Source organism: Diabrotica virgifera, chromosome 4 (assembly GCF_917563875.1).
Source record: "Diabrotica virgifera virgifera chromosome 4, PGI_DIABVI_V3a".
Classification (NCBI taxonomy): domain Eukaryota; kingdom Metazoa; phylum Arthropoda; class Insecta; order Coleoptera; family Chrysomelidae; genus Diabrotica; species Diabrotica virgifera.
In genome coordinates this window covers 109114143-109138757 of record NC_065446.1, presented here as the reverse complement: position 1 = coordinate 109138757, position 24615 = coordinate 109114143, and the positions used below count along the sequence as shown (strand labels likewise).

The 24615-nt window shown below is 33.4% G+C and overlaps 1 protein-coding gene across 1 annotated transcript in view; it reads left to right on the top strand.

Annotated features, from left to right (window-relative positions):
* LOC114331843 (exportin-1) overlaps positions 1-24615 on the top strand; it is a 79176-nt gene that overhangs the window by 18079 nt on the left and 36482 nt on the right. The window contains exon 4 of the mRNA XM_028281517.2: positions 9128-9418. Coding sequence (XP_028137318.1) covers positions 9128-9418 — 291 coding nt within the window. The remainder of the gene's footprint in view (positions 1-9127; positions 9419-24615) is intronic.

Genomic DNA, 24615 nt, shown 5'->3' with positions numbered 1-24615 from the left:
ACTGTTGTTGTGCGAGGGATTTTGTAGCATGTCCCTTCTAGCCACATTTCTTTCTTTTATGGATTTCAGGCAATCGCCATCGAACCATTTTTTTGTTGTCTTTTTGTGTCCTGTATGTATTGTATGTATATACTGTATGTTTCCAGTTGTAGAATTGTGTTTTCTTCTTCTTATATTAGTCCTCTTGACCTGTTCTTAACCGATTTTGAGCTTGTATTCGTAGCTGTGATGTTCACTGCCAGCAATCTTGCCACCTTTTAAAGGGCGTTCCTATTGGTCTCTTGCCTGTTGGCTTTGAATCTCTGGCTATACGCATACATGCTATTCTCTCGCTGTCCATTCTCGTCACATGCTAGCCATATTTCTTTCTTTTATGGATTTCAGGCAATCGCCATCGAACCATTTTTTTGTTGTCTTTTTGTGTCCTGTATGTATTGTATGTATATACTGTATGTTTCCAGTTGTAGAATTGTGTTTTCTTCTTCTTATATTAGGCCTCTTGACCTGTTCTTAACCGATTTTGAGCTTGTATTCGTAGCTGTGATGTTCACTGCCAGCAATCTTGCCACCTTTTAAAGGGCCTTCCTATTGGTCTCTTGCCTGTTGGCTTTGAATCTCTGGCTATACGCATACAGGCTATTCTCTCGCTGTCCATTCTCGTCACATGCTGATTCCACTCTCGTCTTCTCTGTCTTCCCCACCTTACTATATCTTGTATGCTACAGAGATCTCGTTATTCTGTCGTTCGGTATTCTGTCTGTCAGTGTTTTCCCAGGTATTGACCTCATCGTTCTCATTTCTGATGTTCTCAGTATCCTCTTGCTTTCTGCTGTGTCACAACTTGTTTCTATCGCATACGTCATGATCGGTCTTACACATGATTTGTATGTGCGTACTTTCCCTTCCAGCCTAATATCTTTATTTCTCCAGATGACATCCCTCGAGACATTCTGACACGTAATTGGCTTTATTTACTTGCTTTCGGACGCTCTCTTTAACATCCCCATAACTATATATTTCGACTACCAGATATTCGTATCTCAAGACTTGTTCAGTTAGTTCATTGTTAATTACTATTTTGCATCTGATGGACTCCCTTGACATTACCAGGGATTTGGTCTTAGCTGTTGATATTTTCATGCTGTAGTTCTTCGCCACTGTATTGAAAGTCTGTGCCATTCGCTGTAGGTTATCCTCATTATCGGAGATTAAGGTTGCGTCGTCAGCATAACAGATAATTTTTATTTGTTTTTCTGCCATCTTATATCCTTTTCCTGTATTTTTATGATTTTAATGATTTTTTGAAGTGAAAACTTCTTTAGGGACGTTGTGCGATTTTTGGATAGGGGAAAAAGCATTGAATTCGCGACCGTCAACGCTTATGCTATATATTATTTGTATGTATATATAAATTGTATACAGGGTGTCTGCGTAACTTGGGACCATATGGGAAACTTCTTTAATATCAATTTTACGAAAAAAAGTCATTCTTTATAAAGTGCTCTGCATAGTCTAAAACCTAGGATGAAATCATCAGATATCAAATTTTGTCAACAGTATACGAGGTATGTCAAAAAATATGAATTTCGCTCAAGAGCAAACCACTTTTATATTTCAAAATATCAAAAAATTTTATAATGAAAAGTTATTTGTAATTAAAAACCATATTCAAATATGCAATAACAGCCTTCTACTTGAAAAAAAAAATTTCTGAAATTTTCCTAAATTACCGATTCCGAACATCATTTTTATTTATTAGACATGTAATAACTCTTTTATTAATAATTTTAGGAAAAAAAGTTATTCTTCATAAAAATCTGCGAATGGTCTAAACCTCAAGATGCAATCATCAGTTATCCAAGTTTGTTAATTTTATACGAGGTGTGTCACGAGGTTTGTGAATTTCTAAATTCTTTCTAAATTCATATTATTTGACACACCTCGTATAAAATTAACAAACTTGAATAACTGATGGTTGCATCTTGAGGTTTAGACCATGTACAGATTTTTATGAAGAATAACTTTTTTTCCTAAAATTATTAATAAAAGAGTTATTACATGTCTAATAAATAAAAATGATGTCCGGAATCGGTAATTTAGGAAACTTTCAGAAATTTTTTTTTCAAGTAGAAGGCTGTTATTGCATATTTGAATATGGTTTTTAATTACAAATAACTTTTCATTATAAAATTTTTTGATATTTTGAAATATAAAAGTGGTTTGCTCTTGAGCGAAATTCATATTTTTTGACATACCTCGTATACTGTTGACAAAATTTGATATCTGATGATTGCATCCTAGGTTTTAGACTATGCAGAGCACTTTATAAAGAATGACTTTTTTTCGTAAAATTGATATTAAAGAAGTTTCCCATGTGGTCCCAAGTTACGCAGACACCCTGTAGAAGTATTTAATAATACATGATGGTTTTGCTTGTTTTTAAGTATCTAAATTTAAAATAAATTACGTATTTTTTATGGGTCAGAGTGCAGTTGACCCACTATATGGTAAACATCAGCCATTGTTTGTTGAGTACTAATACCTCAAAAATAGTGAATTAGCATCGTTTAAAAATAGTGAAAGTGGTCCAGCAAGAACATTACACTATCCACTAGCTGGGTAAGTGTTTGCCAAATTCAGAGTGTCCAAATAGACTAATAATTAGAATTAGAATTACACAAAGACTATATAGACTTTTTATCAGCAATTTATTTTCAAATGTTTTTATTTTATTATTCTTGGGTGCGACTCAATTGCACTAGACAAGAAATATTAATCATCCATTTATAAAAATGTTTTTGGCTGGAAATGGGAACGGATCCGGTCCAGTCAACAATATATATAATGCACAAATGAATCAACCCTCAAATACAATGATACCAATGCAACCAAATCATCAATATATGCAACAACACAACTCTGTATCAGCAGACATGATGCACTATTATCAAAATCAATTCCCACCTCTTCCAAATATGTACACTCATCCATCTAATTTCCAAAATTTATCCTTACCTCAAATGAGCCAAAACTCGGTTCCTCCGCAGCCAGAGATACACTCAAAAACTTTCGAAGAAGGAATAGATTATTCCCTACCGTCCTCATCAAGTGACGATGAAAACATGGAAAGTGATGCAAATGCTTGTCCGTGGCAACAACTAAAAGAGTCGAGATCAAAAAGAAAACGTAGAAAAATAGCAGAAACTACTGAGCAAGGTTCTTCAGTAAGCACATCTAATAGGTTTCAAACTCTCTCAGAAGAAAACGCAGATACAAACCAAACCCATACCAGTAAAAGAAACGATGACAACCCAAATACCCAAACGAAAGATCCCAAGCCGCCCCCGATTTATGTTTACGGAGTAATAGACTACAAAGCAATGACTGACTCTATAGCGCAAGTTACTGAAGATGAAACATATTATACTACCACTCTTCCTGAAAATGTTGTTAAAATAAATGCTAAAACACCTGATTCTTATAGAAAAATAATAAATTACATGAGAGAAGAAAAAATAGTACACCATAGCTATCAACTCAAACAAGAAAGAGCATATAGAGTCGTCCTAAGAGGTTTACACCATTCTATACCCTTAGAGCAAATAAAATCTGAATTATTAAGGCAAGGCCACACAGTCAGAAATGTTTTAAATATCCGGCACAGAGTAACAAAAGAGCCCCTACCATTATTTTTCGTCGATTTGGAACCAAAAAACAACAATAATAAAGTTTTTAATGTGGAATTTATATACAATACCAGAATTAGAGTAGAAGCTCCGAAACACAAGAACACCATTGTGCAATGCACTCGATGTCAGGCATACGGACACTCTAAGTCATACTGTTATAAACCTTATAAATGTGTTAAATGTGGAGGATCACACGACACCAAAAGTTGCACAAAGCCGAAAGACACACCTGCAACATGTACTCTTTGCAAGGGCAACCACCCAGCGAACTATAAAGGCTGCACTGTTTATCGAGACTTATTAAAAGCAAAGAACAGGAATAACGACACAACTGGACCTAGAAACACACAAGGATACATAAATCCCAATCCAGCACTGCACCAAATGACTCAACAATATGCGCAAAATGGAATGAATTATGCTCAAGTAACCTCAGGAAACATCAACAGACCAAATAATGGTGAAGATTTAACACACATGATGTCAAGCTTCTTAAATGAATTCAAAAATCTATTTAATCAACTTCTGAACCAAAATAGCATGATCCTGAACATGCTAACAACAGTCATTAGTAAAATAACGAATTAATGGCTCCATCAATTAGAATAGCCGCCTGGAACGCCAACGGGCTACCAAACCATGTACAGGAAATCACAGCATTTTTAAAAGTAAATAAATTAGATGTTCTTCTCATCTCAGAATCACACTCAACCGAAAGAACAGTAGTAAAAATCCCTTTATACACAACGTACCTTACTCATCATCCTGATGGAACTGCTCACGCAGGAACAGCAATTATTATTAAATCTTCTATTAAACACTATTTCCTACAAAATTACGCCACACCTAAAATACAAGGAACCATACTAAAAATAGAAACATTTACATGGCCACTTGCCATTGCAGCAATTTACTGTCCTCCTAGACACTCAATATCAATTGAAGAATACGAGACCTTTTTTCAAGAACTAGGACCCCGATTTATAGCAGCTGGAGACTGGAACGTCAAACACACGGTATGGGGATCGAGGCTTATAACACCAAAGGGTAGAAATTTATTGGCGTGCTCGCAGAGAAATAATTTAAACTTCCTTTCGACAGGTCAGCCAACGTATTGGCCGACCGATCAAAACAGGATTCCTGACCTGCTAGACTTTGCCGTTATCAAAGGTATCTCAAATATACATTACAAAATAGAACCCAGTCTTGATTTAAGTTCAGATCACACCGCAATAATCATAACACTAAGTACAACTGTAATTTGGAAGGAACCTGTGGCAAAACTCTGCAATAAAAGAACCAACTGGGAACAATTTCAAGCTATTATTAACACAAATATAAACTTAAAACATCGAATTAAAGAACCCCATGAAATAGAAAAAGCAGTGCAACATTTAACAGAAGTAATACAAGATGCTGCATGGAAGTCAACTCCAGATGATAAAAAAATTACCACCCCTGATCATAACATTCCTTTACAAATTAAAGAAATTTTAAATGAAAAAAGAAGAGCTAGAGCCAAATGGCAGCGGTCAAGGAATCCCCGGGATAAAACACAATTAAATCGGTTAACACATCAACTGCGTACAGCTTTAATCCAGGCCCGTAATGAGACTTTTAAATATTACATCTCCAACCTAACACCTAATGACCATTCATTATGGCAAGCGACCAAAAAATTCAAGAGACCAATAACATCTATTCCACCAATTAGAAAATCGGATCTAAGCTGGGCAAAAACTGATGAAGAAAAATCAAACACATTAGCACAACACCTCGCCCAGGTATTTAGTCTACATATAGAAGTCAATGCTGAAGATGAAGAAGTATACACATTTCTCGACGCTCCTTGTCAATTATCACTACCACTGAAACCATGTACACCAACAGAGATCTGGAAGGCGATAAATAAAATAAACCCTCATAAGGCTCCAGGTTATGACTTAATTAATGGTGATGTACTAAAGCATTTGCCTAGAAAAGCGATAGTCCTGCTAACTATTGTATATAACAGCATGATTAGACTGTGTCACTTTCCTATTCAATGGAAATACGCACAAATAATTATGATTGCGAAACCGGGCAAACCGCCTACAGAACCCTCCTCCTATCGTCCTATAAGCCTTCTACCAATAATGTCAAAAATTTTCGAAAGACTTCTTTTAGTCCGAATTCTCGAAAGAACAAACATAAATAACATAATACCTGACCATCAATTTGGCTTTCGACAGAACTACTCAACAATACAGCAGTGCCATAGGATTGTAAATTATATAAAAGAAACTTTAGAGGGAAAGAAAATGTGTGCGGCAGTATTCCTTGATGTGGAAAAAGCATTTGATAAGGTGTGGCATAAAGGCCTGTTGTATAAAGTGAAAAAGAATATGCCTAATGAAATATACCTGATATTAAAATCATATCTGAACGAGCGATTTTTCCAAATCAAAGTAAATACCTCACTTTCCAAATATCATCCTATACAATCCGGAGTACCTCAAGGTAGTGTCCTCGGTCCCTTCCTTTATCTCCTTTACACTGCTGATATACCTGCTGATGATGACATTACTATGGCCACATTTGCCGACGATACAGGAATCCTTACATCAGACGATAACCCAGATAGGGCTTCTAACAAACTGCAAAACTATTTAAGTTCACTTCAAACATGGTTAACAAAATGGAAGATTAAAGTAAACGGTGAAAAGTCTTCACAAATTACGTTCACAACAAGAAGGATCGACTGTCCACAGGTTCATATTAACAACATTCCTATCCCCTTAAAATCAGATGTCAAGTACCTGGGACTCCATTTGGACCGAAAGCTGACATGGAAGGACCATATCAAAACCAAGAAAGCTCAACTAAATTTAAAAGTCAGACAAATGTATTGGCTGCTAGGTAAAAGATCCCAGTTATCATTAGAAAACAAAGTATTATTATACAAAATTATACTAAAGCCGATATGGAGTTATGGTATAGAGTTATGGGGCTGCAGCAAACCGAGCAACACAAAAATACTGCAAACTTTTCAATCAAAGACGCTGCGCATGATAGCGAATGCACCATGGTACGTCTCCAATATAACTATCCATAATGACCTTGGGATACCATTCATCGAAGATGTTATTAGACTACATGCAACCAAAGCCCAAGAAAGAAATTTCGCCCATGAAAGTCAAACTATTCAACAACTCTACCAGCCGCCACTTGTGGGAAGAAGACTGAAAAGGACATGGCCAGAGGACCTAACTGATTAGGTGTATTGGAGAACCATCGATGGATGGTGCCCAAAGCATGCCAGGATTCAAGACTTTGCTACTATTTGCTAAATACTCTGTGTTGTAATTGGAGTAGATTGTAAATTCGCACTTAATAAAATGGAAAAAAAAAAAAAATTTTTTTATGGGAAATAAGCCACAATTTTACTAAAAAATGAATTTATTAACGTTTCGAAGCCCAAATCGGGTTTCGTTGTCAAAATACAAAATACTATTAAAATAAAACAAACATGTTGTTGCTAAGTAAAAAAATTCTTCTAATAATTTATTTAATCTGACTCATTTATATTGGCAATTCAGACGTATATTATACATTTTAAAGTAGAAGACTTTAAAATGATATCGCCAATATTTATGAGTTGCGTTCCTGGGACGACTTTACTAAAAGATAGTTCATTCGATTACATGAAATCAATCCCAACTCAAGAATATCCGTCGCAAAAAAAATCATAGCATGTGATCTGTCTTTAAAAAGACAACCAAATGCAACGATGACAGTAAAATTCTTATTTCCCATAAAAATACGTAATTATAAAAATGCCACAAGGAAATAGCTTCAGAACAACTTTAAAATAAATGTTAAACCTATTTTAGGATGGGGAAAAAGGATTTATTTCGCGACCGTCATCTCTTCGGCGAAATAAATTTTGTACGTATCTATATTATGTGTATGTATACATACATTGTATAGAAGTTTTTAAATTTAAAATAAATGTAAAACCTATTTTTGGATGGGGAAAAAGGATTTATTTCGCGACCATCATCGCTTCGATGAAATTGATTTTTGAAGTGAAAACTTTTTCAGGGACGTTGTGCATTTTTTGGATGGGGAAAAATTATTAAATTAGCCACCGTCATCGCTTCGACGAAATAAATTTTTGAAGTGAAAACTTCTTTAGGGACGTTGTGCACTTTTGGATGGGGGAAAGTATTGAATTAGGGAGCGTCATCGCGACCGTCATCGCTTCGACAAAATAAATTTTTGAAGTGAAAACTTCTTTAGGGACGTTGTGCACTTTTTGGATGTGAAAAATTATTAAATTAGCGACCTTCATCGCTTCGACGAAATAAATATTAGAAGTAAAAACTTCTTGAGGGACGTTGTGCACTTTTTGGATGGGGAAAAAGTATTAAATTAGCGACCGTCATCGCTTCGACGAAATAAATTTTTGAAGTGAAAATTTCTTTAGGGACGTTGTGCACTTTTTGGATGGGAAAATTATTAAATTAGCGACAGTCATCGCGACCATCGTCGCTTCGACGAAATAAATATTTGAAGTGAAAACTTCTTGAGGGACGTTGGGCACTTTTTGGATGGGGAAAAAGTATTAAATTAGCGACCGCTATCGCTTCGACGAAATAAATTTTTTAATTGAAAATTTCTTTAGGGACGTTGTGCACTTTTTGGATGGGAAAAAGTAATAAATTAGCGACCGTCACCGCGACCATCATCGCTTCGACGAAATAAATATTTGAAGTGAAAACTTCTTGAGGGACGTTGTGCACTTTTTGGATGGGGAAAAAGTATTAAATTAGCGATCGTCATCGCTTCGACGAAATAAATTTTTGAATTGAAAATTTCTTTAAGGACGTTGTGCACTTCTTGGATGGGGAAAAAGTATTGAATTTGGAGACCGTGATCACTTCGCTGAAATAAATTTTGTACGTTAATAAATTACGTGTATGTATACATAAATAGCATAGGGCATACGCATCGCGTATATGATACAGGTATAGCACTTCTTTTTGGATGGGGAAAAAGCATTGAGCTCGTAATTTATTTACTATAAGAAGTTTTCACTTCTGTCGGCACTCCCACGAGTGCCTTCAATATTTTTTCTTCTATGATTTTGTCCATTACTAAATTAGAAAGCAGTGGGCTCAAGCTATCCCCTTGTCGGATTTCCGAGTTGATTTCTACTTCCGATGTAAGTTTATTCTCAACTTTTATTCTGGTTTTGTTCTTCGTATTAGTGCCTTTAATTATCCTTATCATCAGATGATAAGGATAATGTGTTTTTATTTTCCAAAAATATATTTTTAATAATTCGCGCATTGCATTACATTATGTTACGTTCATTAAAACACAGACCTTATCTACTACGAACACCAATAAACTTCACATTTACATAATACATAAATAATTTTATTAATATACAGGTTATGTCTAAAAACATAACGGCAGCTATCCTACTGAACGGCGAGGCCGTAGTGAAGCAACCGTTGATAAAATCGATGAGGGCCGTGAAGAAAGAAACGTTGAAATTAATCTCAGATTGGATATCTCGATCGACCGACAACACGATGGTGCTCGACAGTTTCATTCCTCCATTCTTGGACGCCGTTTTGTTGGATTATCAGAGAACGCCTGTACCTCTGGCGAGGGAACCCGAAGTTTTGAGTGCGATCGCGACGATTGTTAACAGGCTTGAGGGACACATCACAATGGAGGTGAGTAAATATACACATATAGCAAAAGTCAAACAATAAGGATTGCACGTAATTTTCCCCTTGTTGCCAGATTCTAAATTTGAAAAAATATATAGGGAACATTCCTTTCCTATTACAACGGGCATTTCATTGGCTAGAATTAGCGACGAGTTTATATGACGTCATTATTATATTTGGTGAGATTGTAAATGGTAACTACTGACGTCTGTCATAATGTTGGAGTTTAAATATAATGTCAAATTATTGTTTTCAAATTATATTATATTTATTTAGTTTATATTTTAACGACAGTTTATTTTTTAACTAACTTCACTTTCCCTTTCCTATCCTTGATTGGTCGATTAGTAGTAATAGTTTCGTTGTATGGTAGGTTTAGTTAGGCGTCAATGTTAAGAAATGTTGTTATCTAAATGGGCACAGTTCCCAAAGACCATAAAAGAAGAAAAAACAAATAAACAAAAATCTTACATAACCTTCTATAGACAATGTCAGTTTGACACTTATAGTACAGATAGACGATAGTTATCTTTGTTTCACACTCTTAAAGACAAAGAGAAACATTATAGCCAGTAGTTACTTTGGTAAATACATATCGCACCTCCGTTCAAAGAGTGTCATAACTCAAAAAAATTTAAAATCGGTTTTATTGCACAAACAGTTTAATAAAACTATAAACTCCTATCTCACAAAGTGTCACGTCTAAGGGTCAAGTATTTATCGTTCGATGACACTAGTGTCATTATACGATTATCCAAAATCAACAGTGTCACATATCACTTATCTACTTGTGCAAAGCATTTGTCCATGATGTCCATCTAAGATGTGTATAAAGCGTCGTTTGTCGACAAAGACAGTTTATGTGATTACTTTATTCAAAACAATCTGCGTATGTGCTCAAGAAAAGTGAATTAAACCCGAAAATATTGTAGGACAAACTTTAAACGTCGTTTCATCGAAACTTTGCTTTTTGACTTACGACACTCTTTGAGCGGAGGTGCAATATATGTTTTTTATTTGGTAACAGCGCTTTATTGTTAAACTTGACGGTAGTGAAAAAACTAATATATGAGGAAAAATTTGTTGAATTTGTTTTTGCCGTAAAGTTTATCAGAACAATTCCAATGAAGCTGAAGGGGAAATTCTATAAAACAGCCATAAGACCGGCTATGATGTACGGAACTGAATGTTACGCAGTGAAGAAGAAAGAGGAACAACGAATGCATGTGGCGGAAATGAGAATGCTTAGATGGATGAGTGGAGTGGCAAAGAAGGATAAAACTAGAAATGAGTATCTTAGGGGAAGTCTAGGTGTGGCACCAATTGATGCCAAAATGAGAGAGCATAGGTTAAGATGGTTTGGTCATGTTCAACGTCGAGACGTACGAAGAATAGCTGAAGTGCAGATTCCTGGAATTAGTAGGAGAGGAAGACCAAAGAAGACCTGGGGGAGACGATAAGGCAGGACATGTTGGCAAAGGGGATTGACATTGATATGACCCAAGATAGAATTTTGTGGAGAAATACAATTAGGGAAGCCGACCCCGCATAGGGATAAGGCAAATATAATGATGATGGTGTTTGCCGTAAAGTTTGTACCGGTGGGTTATGATGTCAGTAAATCTAAGACGCGCATTCCTAATTGTTTGACTTTTAGTTTATGATGCGTATTAAATTACTAGGGACTTTGCCGTCGCCATGCGAAGAGAGGAGACAATCAATTGCCCTCTACATTCTATGCACTCAATTGTTTTTGACCCTCCTATTTTATCGTATCTCCCTTCAATTTTTTGACTCCCTCAAATGTTTTCTGACCTCCAATTTTTCCTGACTCTTTCTAATTTTTCCTGACAAATTTCAAATGGAATATTCCAACGTGAAATAGCCATAAACAGCCAACTACAGCCCTTTAAAAAATAAGCACTTTGAACCGGTGAAACATAACTTGCAAAACTTTTGATACTAGAAACATTAAAAAACAAACAAAAATAAAGCTTTTTTTTTAAACACTTAAAAATAGTTGTGATAAGTTTTCTCGCAAAGAGCTTCATTCTTTGGATATTCGACGTTGAAATATTCGATTTGGAAATTGACGAATAAGAAGCCACTTTTCATTAGCTACAACTCTGCTTCTTCTGGGTCTACAGACTTCCTCTATACATACACCATTTTTTCACTTTTTTACACTACTCCAAGAAATTAACGCACCACCTTAAAAATGGACATTCTCGAATTGCCTAAACCTGTCGTCCGATTTAAGTGATTTTTTATACCAATCAAACTTTGCAGAGCTACAACTCTGCTTCTTCTGGGTCTACAGACTTCCTCTATACACCATCTTTTTCACTTTTTTTACACTACTCCAAGAAATTAACGCACCACCTTAAAAATGGACATTCTCGAATTGCCTAAACCTGTCGTCCGGTTTAAGTGATTTTTTAATATGTTATAGCCTTATTCTTTAACAATATCGCTGTAATAATATTGTTGTTAGACAGGTCATTTGTATACCGCGTGTACCAATCAAACTTTTTTTTCTCAAAGTTCACCACACCCTGTGGAATGTTCTAGCATTTATAAAATACTGAAATTAAAACCCAACTATAGCCTCAGGTTTTTTTTTACATTCTGTTTTTTATTCATTTGCTAATGTTGCATAAAAAAAGTTGAGTGCTTTAACAACTAGCCATGTTTTTCGTAAATACAGGGTGTGCGACAAACTTTAAACGGTAATTCGACATGAAAAAGAAATGAGAGTTTGCTTTATAAACTTATGTCCGCAAATGCTTCGTTGCCGAGATATGAAGTGTTGAAATTTTTCTTACAAACTGACGATTTATTTATTGCTCTAAAACCGGTTGAGATATACAAATGCAGTTTGGTGGGTTTTAAGAGGTAGTTATTGTGCATTTTTTGACATTAAATTAAGAATTTTATATTCATCATTGGCGTGCATACGGGTTATGCTCGCCAGTGAAAAATATAAAGTTCTTAATTGTATTTCAAAAATGCGCAATAACTACCTCTTAAAACCTAGCATATTTCAAATGCATATATGAACCGGTTTTAGAGCAATAAATAAATCATCAGTTTGTAAGAAAAATTTCAATAGCCCGTATCTAGTAAACGAAGCATTTGCGGATATTCGTTTAAAGCAAACTCCTTATTTTTTCATGCAGAATTATCCGTTAAAGTTTGCTGCACTTCCTTAAAAACACCCTGTATTGATGAACGACATGGCTAGTTGTTAAAGTACCTAACTTTTTTATTATGCAACATAAGCGAATGAATCAATATACATAATGTTAATAAAACCTTATGATATAAGTAGTTGGATTTTAATTTCAGTGTTTTATAAATAGTCCGTTCTTTAACGGTAAAATATTGCAAAACCTCTAAATTTTAAAACCCCCGCTTGGATTGACATGAAATTTGGCATACACATAGCTAACAAGTCAAAGAAAAAAAGTGATATTGTGCCGATATGTGCTTTTGCCCTGGGGGTGATTTTCACCCCCTCTTAGGGGTGAAAAAATATTCGTCCAAAGAAAGTCAGGAAATGGATAAACTGGCTAATTTTAAGTAACTTTAGTTCTATAGAGTTTTTTCACTAAGTCAATACTTTTCGAGTTATTTGGCAGTGAATATGTTCATTTTTTTAACAAAATAACCACGCTTTTAGACGGTTTTTCGCAAATAACTCAAATAGTAAGTATTTTGTCAAAAAAACATTCGCAGCAAAAATATAGCATGTAAAAAATTTAAAAAAATGGTGTATATATCACGTCTCTACACCTAGTAGAAGCAGAGTTATAGCTAATGAAAAATAGGTTCATATTCGTCAAATTCCAAATGGAATACTTTAACGTGAAATAACCAAAAATGAAGCACATTTTGGGGAAAACTCATTAAAACTTATTTAAAGTGTTAAAAAAAGCTTCATTTTTGTTTTATAAAAAAAACTTCTAGCATCAAAATTAAACAAGTTACGCTCAAAATAAAGTTAGTCCCTTTTTGTTTTGGTAAAAAAATCGAGAAAATCACCCCCTAATTAGTATCTTAAATGAACTTAATCGTTACGACTTCACAAGTTTCTTGTTTCGTGTATATATTGTTTATATGATTTGTAAGTTTCATCGGTTCAAAGTCCTTATTATTGAAAGGGCTGTAGTTAAAAGGGGTTGAACGAGTCACTGATCACGAATGTATGCAAATTTAGAAACACCAAATCTTAATCAATTTTTGTCTAACAGAAAAACAAAAAAATACATGATATTCAGAAAAGCAAATCTGACTATTTTTGTTTTTCGAGATTTTTGGTATCTCTAACAATTTTAAGTTATTTTGAAAAAAAGGATATTTTTCAAAATTAAGATTTTTAAAAATTTTACTTTGCAACCAATTTTTTTCAAAAATAAGCACTTGGAATCGATGAAACTTACAGATCATATAAACACAACATAAGTAAAATAATTTGTGAAGCGGTAACGATTAATTTCATGTAAGTTGCTAATTAGGGGGTGGTCTTCCCGATTTTTTTTTTGCAAAAACAAAAGGGACCCACTTTATTTTGAGCGTAACTTGCTTAAATTTAATGTTAGAAACTTTTTGTAAAAACAGAAATAAAGCTTTTTTTAAACAATTTAAAAAAGTTATAAGGGATTTTCCCCAAAAAGTGCTTAATTTTTTGGATATTTCTCGTCGAAATATTTTATTTGAAATTTGGTGAATATGAATCTATTTTTCATTGGCTATAACTCTGGTTCTACGAGATCGAGACCTAACGCGTACACCATTTTTTTTTACTTTTTTTATAGGCTATATTTTTGCTAAGAACGTTTTTTTCGACAAAATACTTACATTTTGAGTTATTTGCGAAAAACCGTCTAAAAATGTGGTTATTTTGTTGAAAAATGAACATATTCACTCGCAAATAACTCGAAAAGTGTTGACTTGGCGAAAAACTCTATAATACAAAATTACTTAAAATTAGTCAGTTTACCCATTTCCGGACTTATTTTGGACATATATTTTTTCACACCAAAGAGGGGGTGAAAGTCACCCCCAGGGCAAAAGCACACATCGGCACAATATCACTTTTTTCTTTGACATGTAAGCTATACGTATGCCAAATTTCATGTCAATCCAAGCGGTTCTTTAAAATTTAGAGCAAAAACCGTGAAAGAATGCTAAAATGCTAGAATATTCCGCAGGGTTTGGTGATCTTTGAGAAAAAAACACAGTTTGATTGGCACACCCGGTATACAATGACAATTTACCTGTCTAGCAACAATATTACAGCGATATTGTTAAAAATAAGGCTATGACTATTGTTTATATTGGGACCGTGCAAGTTCGGCAAAGCGACCTCTATTTCTACGCTCTGTACTTTTATTCGCACTTTTAATTATATTGGCCAATTATATTAGTCCTGGTTGCTGGATAATTGTCAAGACCATAGTCCAAAAAAATAATAAGAAGAAAAAAATAAGATGCAGGTTATGTTTAGCAAACGTAAACAATTGTATGTAGTAAATAAAATCCGTTATTAAAATGCAGTATTGCAAGCAAAATACAATTAATTAAATTTACCTTTATATAATAATTGCATATCATATCAATATTGTGGAGCAATATATAATTTTTCTAAGTCAATGACAGAAGGTATGAAATATACGTCAATTTGACAATTTCAATTGACAATATGAATTATTTAAGATAGTGGCAATATTTCTCCGCGACTCGCGCACGGTCGTTTCTCGTTTCCCTTTCCAAGTACTTGCACACCGCGAATACATAAAAAGCGGGTCACTCGATGAGTTATTCAAGTTAGATGTCTCGAATTTTCTAAACCGGTTGTCCGATTTGAGTGATTTTTTTAGTATGCTATAGCCTTATTCTTTAGCGATATTGGTATAATAATATTGTTGCTAGACCGGTAAATTGTCATTGTATACCGGGTGTAACAATCATACTGTGTTCATTCCTAAAAGTTCGGAACACCCTGTGGAATGTTTTAGCATAGATAAAATATTAAGATTAAAACTCAATTGTAGCCTTAGGCTCTCTTAACATTTTCTTTTTTGATTTATTTGTTCATGTTGGATAATAAAAAAGTTAAGCACGTTAATAACTAGCCATGTTCTTCATCAATACAGGGTGTTTCTAAATAAGTGCGACAAACTTTAAGGGGTAATTTTTTATGAAAAAATAATGACAGTTTGCTTTATAAACATATGTCCGCAAATGCTTCGTTTCCGAGATACGGGATGTTGAAATTTTTCTTACAAACTGACGATTTATTTATTGCTCTAAAACCAATAGAGATATGCAAATGAAATTTGGTAGGTTTTAAGAGGCAGTTACTGTGGATTTTTTGACATACAATTAATAATCCTATATTTACCATTGGCGTGCATACGGGTATAAACATTTTAGATACATCCCGTATGCACGCCAATGGTGAATATAAAATTCTTAATTGTATGTCAAAAAATGCGCCATACCTACCAATTTTCATCTACCAAATTTCATTTGCATATCTCAACCGATTTTAGAGCAATAAATAAATCGTCAGTTTGTAAGAAAAAATTCAACATCCCGTATCTCGGAAACGAAGCATTTGCGGTCATACGTTTATAAAGCAAACGGGTCATTATTTTTTCATGCAAAATTGCCCCTTAAGGTTTGTCGCACTTATTTAGAAACACCCTGTATTGATGAAGAACATGGTTAGTTGTTAAGGTGCCTAACCTTTTTATTATCCAACGTAAACAAATAAATCAAAAAAGAAAATGTTAAGAAAGCCTAAGGCTACAGTTGAGTTTTAATTTTAATATTTTATCTATGCTGAAACATTCCACAGGGTGTTCCAAATTTTTAGGAATAAACACAGTATGATTGTTACACCCGGTATATAATGACAATTTATCGGTCTAGCAACAATATTATTATAGCGATATTGCTAAAGAATAAGGCTATAACATACTAAAAAGATTACTCAAATCGGACAACAGGTTTAGAAAATTCGAGACATCTAACTTGAATAACTCATCGAGTGACCCTCTTTTTATGATCGCGAGTGTAGTTGATCAGCCCAATAGATAAATTTGTTTGATTCTAATCGAGACAGTCACCAGATGTCACCACTATTTTGTGTGGGGGATCGCAACATCACGCGTAACTACGGTAAATCCAAAATGCATAGACACCAAGTTGGATTCGATCCTATACATTATACATATAATATGACACATTAATTCAATTTCTAAATATATTCTGCCATATATTTATTTTTCTTAATATGTATGCGAGTTGGGATGTTATGAATAGGATCGAATCCAACTTGGTGTCTATACGTTTGGGATGTATCTTAGTTACGCGTGACGTTGCGACCCTGACAGAAATGGTGGTGACATCTGCTGACTGTCTCAGAATCAAAGAAATTTACCTATTGGGCTGACCAACTATTACTATATAAACAATGGTGGCGTTTACTGTATAAACAATACATAATTAAAGTAACTTGTGAAGCTGTAACGATTAGTTTCAATTGGGGCACTAATCAAGGGGTGATTTTCACGATTTTTTTTTACCAAAAAAGGGGATCTACTTTACTTTGAGCATAACTTGCTAACTTTTGATACTAGAAACATTAAAAAAAAACAAAAATAAAGTTTTTTTTTAAACACTTCAACCCTCATAAGGTGGTGCGGGTGCAGCTGCACCCCAGACCTCGTTTTTCTCACCTATATTTTTAATATATTTTTTTTAGTTTTGTCCATTTTTTTATTCGCATTAAATTCAATTGTAAACGCCTTCCACCCATTACAGTATTTAAAACTCTGCGTTTACGTGCTTTTTTGCAAAAATTACTGTAGGGTGCAAAAGATGAAAATTTCATATCCTGAATTGGACGTTTCTGATGTTCCACTTGGAGCTAACAGAGCTACGGGACAAGTTTGGTGTTACGTCAGAGAAAAAAGACCGACAGTCCCGTCATAACTGTATTGTGTGCAAAAACTTTGTGTTGTTCACTCTGTGAAAAATTTCATGTGTTTGTCTTGTAACGATAATATTTTTTTTTAAAGAAGAAATGAGTACTTTCTAAAATTATGTTTCATACTATAATAAACAAGTCCTATTTATCTTTCAAATCAATTTCCCCCAATTTCACATATAAAAAAATTGATATACAATTTGCACCCCGGTGCGGGGTGCAAATGCACCCCGCACCGTTGTTTACGTAAGAATCTAAGCACCGCATTACGAGGGTTAAAATAGTTGTGATAAGTTTTCCCCGAAAAGTGCTTCAATTTTTGGTTATTTCGCGTTGAAATATTCGATTTGGAATTTGACGAACCTACTTTTCATTATCTACAACTCTGCTTCTTCTCGATCTACAGACTTCCTCTATACACCATTTTTTTCACTTTTTTATAAGCTACTAGTGATTTTGCCCGTTGCCATGCGACGGGGAATACAAACAATTGCTTTCTACAATCACTGACTCATTTTTTGTGACATCCTCCTATTTTATCATATATCGTTCCATTTTTTTCTGACTCAATTTTTTCTGGCATCCTCCAATTTTATCTGATACTCTCCATTTTTTTCTGACTCTTATTTTTTTATATTTTATTTTATTTTATAACTCGAGAAGGACTGGATTGATTTGGCCTCTTGTTTTTGAAATATTTGTAAAAGTCTAAGGAAGAAGTTCTAACAATATCCCCAATTTTATTAGTTGTATAGGAAGTGTGTAAAAAATGTGCTTCTTGCTCAAGAATATTTCTATTTTTGACAATATCACAAATTAATATACAGAAAATATGTTTATAATTAAAAATAATTTAAAAAAATTGTTTACTTACAATAATAAAAACTATTTTTCAACATTTTTGAAACAATTCTAAATACCATATTTAGATCAAACAAAGTGCCAAAAGTATGGATTTCAAGGGAAACGTAAAAAAGTAAATAGACTCGAAGTTAGCCGCTGTTTTAGTGACATAAATCTAAAGGAGTATAATATAACTGTGTGTATATTGACAATAACATTGTTGTTTTTAGTATTTTCTTTACAATTTCATCACATTTTCTCATCTTTTAAACCTCCCTTCAGTAATTTTGGAGCTGTTGTAAAAAAGATACAAGAATAAAAAACCGCTAAACGCCGTAAAAATGAGTGCGCATACAATATTCCAGCTACAAAAGATTTGATATGAATATTACGTGGCGCGAAAATGTATTTTCATTTTGATGCAAAACAAAATTATAGTTTTATTTTAAAAGATTTTTCCATAATATTTGCTAAATTTGAAGTAAACGCGCCACAAAAGAGCTTCAAAATTTAAACTGTATCAAAGTTACTCTTTTGTGGCTCGTTTGACTTCAAATTTAGCAAATATTATGGAAAAATCTTTTAAAATAAAACTAGAATTTTGTTTTGCATCAAAATGAAAATACATTTTCGCGCCACGTAATATTCATATCGGATCTTTTGTAGCTGGAATATTGTATGCGCCACTCATTTTTACGGCGTTTAGCGGTTTTTTATTCTTGCATCAGGAGTTTTTCAAAGTTATTTATAAATTAAATGTATGAAGTTAAATGCAATGTTTCTCGATTACACGTTAAGCTTTATAGTCGCCTTTGTCGCATTATCTCTCAAATGATCTAGTGTCCATCGAATGTACACTAGATTTTTTTTCTATTCGAAATAGATTGAAAAAAAAATATTTAAATGGCCGGTAAATGAACTCGAATTGCCCGTTGCCAGATCAAATTTAGCGTCGTAACCACTACAACTACATAACCATTGAGGGAATAATCGTTGATTGGATTATACTTTTGTAGCTTAATAACTTCTAAACGGCTAACAGATTTTGATCACTAAACATGAGTTTGAAACGTATTGACAAGTAGTATCTGATGAATCTAAGGTCAAGTATGATAACTGAAGCTGTTACAGGAATTATTGAGCTTGAAAAACCGTTTTTCCCATAAAAAATAGATTTGATCATACTTATGAAGCCTATAACTTAAAAATTCGAATTTTCCCGGATATGAGGTATACACCATTAGATTCGCCTAGAGTCCTTCTACAAACGCTCAGTTATTGGCGCAATTCGTAGGTTGAAATTTTGAGTAATTGTCGAAAAACCAAAATTTTCAAAGTTTAGTTTTTCAGTTTTTTATACTGAGCCGTGTGTATGTCTGATCCTGGCGGCTTAGACACCATTTGAAAGCTTAACTCAATACTATTGATTTGGTGTATTTGCGGTTCTCATGTCTCTTCTTGAACCGAAGATATACAGGGTGTCCCAGACTAATTTAGCCACGCTATATCTCTTAAACGAATAGAGATTTTCGAATGGGACAAAAAGTGGTCTATTCTACTTGTAATACACTTTAATATGACGTAGAAAAAATCATCCCATACATATTCATCCCTTAAATATTCATCCCTTAGTTACAACCCCAACTTTAATTTTTTTAATAGCACTATATATTTTTATATAATTTTGGATGTGGTCTTTTATCGTCTATTCAACACATTTTTTGGAAATAAAATCGGTTCGTAAATAGCCAAGAAAATATCAGTTTAGTTTTGTTAATTATGTGTCCCAGACTAATTTATCCAGGCTATATTTCTTAAACGAATAGAGATTTTCGAATGGTACAAAAACTGATGTATTACATTTGTAATACACTTTAATATGGCGTAGAAAAAAAATTATCCTCTAAATATTCATCCCTTAGTTACAACCCCTAACTTTACTTTTTTTTAAATAGCACCCTGTAAGTTAGGGATGAATTTTTTCTACGCCATATGAAAGTGTATTACAAATGGAGTAGATCAGGTTTTGTCCCATTCGAAAATCTCTATTCGTTTAAGAAATATAGCCTGGATAAATTAGTCTGGGACACACAATTAACAAAAATAAACTGATAGTTTTTTGATTATTTACAACCGATTTTATTTTCAAAAAATGTGTTGAATAGACGATAAAAGACCACATCTAAAACTGAAAAAAAATATACAGGGTGCTATTAAAAAAGTTAAAGTTAGTGGTTGTAACTAAGGGATGAATATTTAGGGGATGATTTTTTTGTACGCCATATTAAAGTGTATTACAAGTAGAATATGTCACTTTTTGTCCCATTCGAAAATCTCTATTCGTTTAAGAGATGTAGCGTGGCTAAATTAGTCTGGGACCCCCAAAAAATATGCCGTTTTGTACCTACCAAGTCCTATAGCTGGCTTATGGGTGGTCAAAATAGTCCATTCTTTCACGGTTTTTGCTCTAAATTTTAAAGAACCGCTTGAATTGACATGAAATTTGGCATACGCATAGCTTACATGTCAAAGAAAAAAAGTGATATTGTGCCGACGTGTGCTTTTGCCCTGGGGGTGACTTTCACCCCCTTTTGGGGGTGAAAAAATATATGTCCAAAACAACTCCGGAAATGGGTAAACTGACTAATTTTAAGTAACTTTTGTTCTATAGAGCTTTTTCGCCAAGTCAACACTTTTCGAGTTATTTGCGAGTGAATATGTTAATTTTTCAACAAAATAACCACATTTTTAGACGGTTTTTCGCAAATAACTCAAAAAGTAAGTATTTTGTCGAAAAAACCGTTCTTAGCAAAAATATAGCCTATAAAAAAGTAAAAAAATGGTGTACGCGTTAGGTCTCTGGATCTCGTAGAACCAGAGTTATAACCAATGAAATATAGATTCATATTCACCAAATTTCAAATAGAATATTTCGACGTGAAATATCCAAAAAATTAAGCACTTTTTGGGGAAAACCCATTTTAACTTTTTTAAAGTGTTTAAAAAAAGCTTTATTTTTGTTTTTACGAAAAGTTTCTAGCATTAAATTTAAGCAAGTTGCGCTCAAAATAAAGTTGGTCCCTTTTGTTTTTGCAAAAAAAAAATCGGGAAGACCACCCCCTAATTAGCAACTTAAATGAAATTAATCCTTGCCGCTCCATAAATTATTTTACTTATATTGTGTTTATATGATCTGTAAGTTTCATCGATTCAAAGTGTTTATTTTTGAAAAAATTTGGTTTCAAAGTAAAATTTTTAAAAATTTAAATTTTGAAAAATATGCTTTTTTTCAAAATAACTTAAAAATTGTTACGAGATACCAAAAGTCTCGAAATACAAAAAGAGTCAGATTTGCTTTTCTGAATATCATGTATTTTTTTGTTTTTCTGTTAGACAAAAATTGATCAAGATTTGGTGTTTCTAAATTTGCATACATTCGTGATCAGTGACTCGTTCAACCCCTTTTAACTACAGCCCTTTCAATAATAAGGACTTTGAACCGATGAAACTTACAGATGATATAAACAATATATACACGAGTCAAGAAACTTGTGAAGTCGTTACGATTAAGTTCATTTAAGATACTAATTAGGGAGTGATTTTCTCGATTTTTTTACCAAAACCAAAAGGGACTAACTTTATTTTGAGCGTAACTTGTTTAATTTTGATGCTAGAAATTTTTTTTATAAAACAAAAATGAAGCTTTTTTTAAACACTTTAAATAACTTTAAATGAGTTTTCCCCGAAATGTGCTTCATTTTTGGTTATTTCACGTTAAAGTATTCCACTTGGAATTTGACGAATATGAACCTATATTTCATTAGCTATAACTCTGCTTCTACTAAATAAAAAAACGTGATATTTCACTATTTTTTTAAATTTTTTATAGGCTATATTTTTGCTAAGAATGCTTTTTCGACAAAATACTTACAATTTGAGTTATTTGCGAAAAACCGTCTAAAAACAGATTCACTGCCAAATAACTCGAAAAGTATTGACTTAGTGAAAAAACTCTATAGATCAAAAGTTACTTTAAATTAGCCAGTTTACCCATTTTCTGACTTTGTTTGGACGAATATTTTTTAACCCCCAAGAGGGGGTGAAAACCACCCCCAGGGCAAAAGCACATATCGGCACAATATCACTTTTTTTCTTTGACTTGTTAGCTGTGTGTATGCCAAATTTCATGTCAATCCAAGCGGTTCTTTAAAATTTAAAGGTTTTGCAATATTTTACCGTTAATGAATGGACTAAAAGTCACAAACTACACCGGTTCTAAATCGGCCCTGACCCCCTCTTCAAACAAAAAAAAAAATTCACATCGGTTTAACTTTTCCACATACATACATACATACATATCGACAAACATTTTCCTTTTTTTAAATAAAAATTGAGTCATTTTTCTAAGCTCGGTAACTTTTGAATGGTATAACCGATTTTCAAAATTAGAAATGCGTTAGAAAGGTAATGATCAGTACTATCAGAAGCCGCAAAGGTAAGAGTTAAATTTTCGAAGTTTTTGAGAGTTTTGGGGACGAGAACGAAAAACAGACCCTAAATAGGAAGGGCCGTAAAATCCACACCCTTGGACCAAAATGGATGGTTGACATATGAATGGGTGAGTCTTTTCCTGAACATTAAGATGGGAGTTGACCCAATTTTCAATTCAGTCAGATTTAGAAAATCGAAAATTTCGTGTATATATAGTGTCGCATGTAGGGGAGTGTGGATATGCGCCACTGGCGAGAACTGCCGTTCTCTGGTAATAACAAAATAAGTTGACGTTTATTAAACGTCATTCAATGTTTACATATCGACACTGAACCGGACAGACTGCGTGACTTGTCGCATTAGGATTTTATAGGATTAGATATTTTTATTAAGAATATTTTTTTCGATAAAATACTTATTGAGTTATTTGCGAAAAACTGTCTAAAACATGTTTTTTTTATTGACAAATAAACATATTCACTCGCAAATAACTCGAAAAGTATGAACTTAGTGAAAAAACTGTATAGAACAAAAGTTGCTTACAATTAGTCAATATATCCATTTGCGGACCTATTTGAACTTAATTTTTTTTCACCCCCGACAAGGTGTGAAACTCACCTCCAGAGCAAAAGCACACATCGGCACAATATCACTTTTTCGTGTCAATCCAAGTGGTTTTTTAAAATTTTGAGCAAAAACCGTGAGTAAATGGACTATACAATACTCTGTCCGCTTTTTTAAAAACCACACATGTTTTACGGTATTCCTATTTGTGCTGGAGAATATTTAAAAATAGACACAAGAATTTTTACATGTTCAGTTAATGTTCGCGTTAATTCTCATCTTTGAAAGATCAAATACGGTTCATTATGAGGGTTATGACAGTGTTAAAACAGTTTAAAAGAATATTTAGCAGTGTAGCTTTTCAATTTATTTTAATAATTGAATCAAAAACAATAAAAGCGAGTTAGATGTTGAATTAGGTTGTTGAATACACTTTTGTGGTTGCAGTTGAAGAGTTCGTAGGTTAATATAAGTTTAGTGTGGTGCATGATCTCCTTGTGAACATTTTAAGTCTTATTATCGATAAGATATTTCAAGTAGGAACGACAGTACTGGTTAGGGATATAGAAAATTATGATCATTTTCGAAGTTGATTTTTTCGTTAACAGATTAACGGATTCCGCTAATCTTTTTTTATTATTTTAGATTTTTCTAATATTACGCAGTTGTGCAAAGATTTACTCAAACTTCTTTTTTGTATTTATACCGGGTGGAAGAAATGAAATGTATTTCTTATGTTATGTTTGAGACATCCTGTAGAGCAGTGGCGGCTCGTGGCTTTAGGGACAGGGCCGGCAAGATTTTGTCTCCTCAGATAGGTATGCCATCTAATTAAAAGTCTTTAATTTCATAGAAGATTTTTGGTTTTTGTTTTTTTTTTATTTTTTTTTGTTTTTTTTTTGTTTTTTCCTATCAATTTAGAACCTAAACCTGTTTATAAATTAAGTCTATTTAGTCTATGTTGTTTCGAAGTAGCAAAATGGGTTATAACGTTATTGTAAAATTTATTGCTTTGGGGAGATTTTAAAAAAATTTTTCTATTGACATTTGAAATTTGAGACAAGTTTGACATTCTCTCTTGTTTCATGGTGTTTCGACAATACGTTTTGACTCTTTTGAGACAACAGAGATCCCGTTCATTTGAGGCAGAATTTGCCCACATTTGAGCACAATAATTTATTAATTTCGGGAACAGTTTGTTGTACCTAATGAATTGCAGTATATAAAATTATACATATTTTTTAACTTATCCCACTTTCCGAAAATATTTGGATCAGCATATAAACCTGTTAATCCATTTTCT